This window comes from Halyomorpha halys, unplaced genomic scaffold, assembly GCF_000696795.3.
Source record: "Halyomorpha halys isolate HHAL.00 unplaced genomic scaffold, Hhal_1.1 Scaffold1583.1, whole genome shotgun sequence".
NCBI lineage: Eukaryota > Metazoa > Arthropoda > Insecta > Hemiptera > Pentatomidae > Halyomorpha > Halyomorpha halys.
Genome location: NW_027113737.1, coordinates 305,336 through 305,751, shown reverse-complemented (window position 1 = coordinate 305,751; position 416 = coordinate 305,336). Strand labels below are relative to the sequence as shown.

Genomic DNA, 416 nt, shown 5'->3' with positions numbered 1-416 from the left:
AACTAGCTCTCAAGCCCAAGGATCAACATCTTTAGAACTAAATAAAAAAGACCAATCTTCTGAAGATGTACTAAAGCAAGCAGAGCTGCAAGCAACCGCAGAAGGAAAGACATCGTATGCTGGTAAACCCCAAAGTCAGGTTTCAGCAGGAACCCCGGCATCCAGTGCTTTAACTAGCTCTCAAGCCCAAGGATCAACATCTTTAGAACTAAATAAAAAAGACCAATCTTCTGAAGATGCAAAAAAGAAAGTAGAGCTGCAAACAAGCACAGAAGGAAAGACATCGCATGCTGGTAAACCCAAAGGTCAGGTTTCAGCAGGAACCGCGGCTTCCAGTGCTTCAACTAGCTCACAAGCCCGAGGATCAGCATCTTTAGAACTAAATAAAAATGACCAATCTTCTGAAGATGCACGAA

The 416-nt window shown here is 43.0% G+C and overlaps 1 protein-coding gene across 1 annotated transcript in view; it reads left to right on the top strand.

Moving 5' to 3' along the window:
* Nucleotides 1-416, top strand: part of LOC112210695 (uncharacterized) — a 6,455-nt gene that overhangs the window by 2,058 nt on the left and 3,981 nt on the right. Inside the window, exon 3 of the mRNA XM_067051068.1 lies at nucleotides 15-305. Coding sequence (XP_066907169.1) covers nucleotides 15-305 — 291 coding nt within the window. The remainder of the gene's footprint in view (nucleotides 1-14; nucleotides 306-416) is intronic.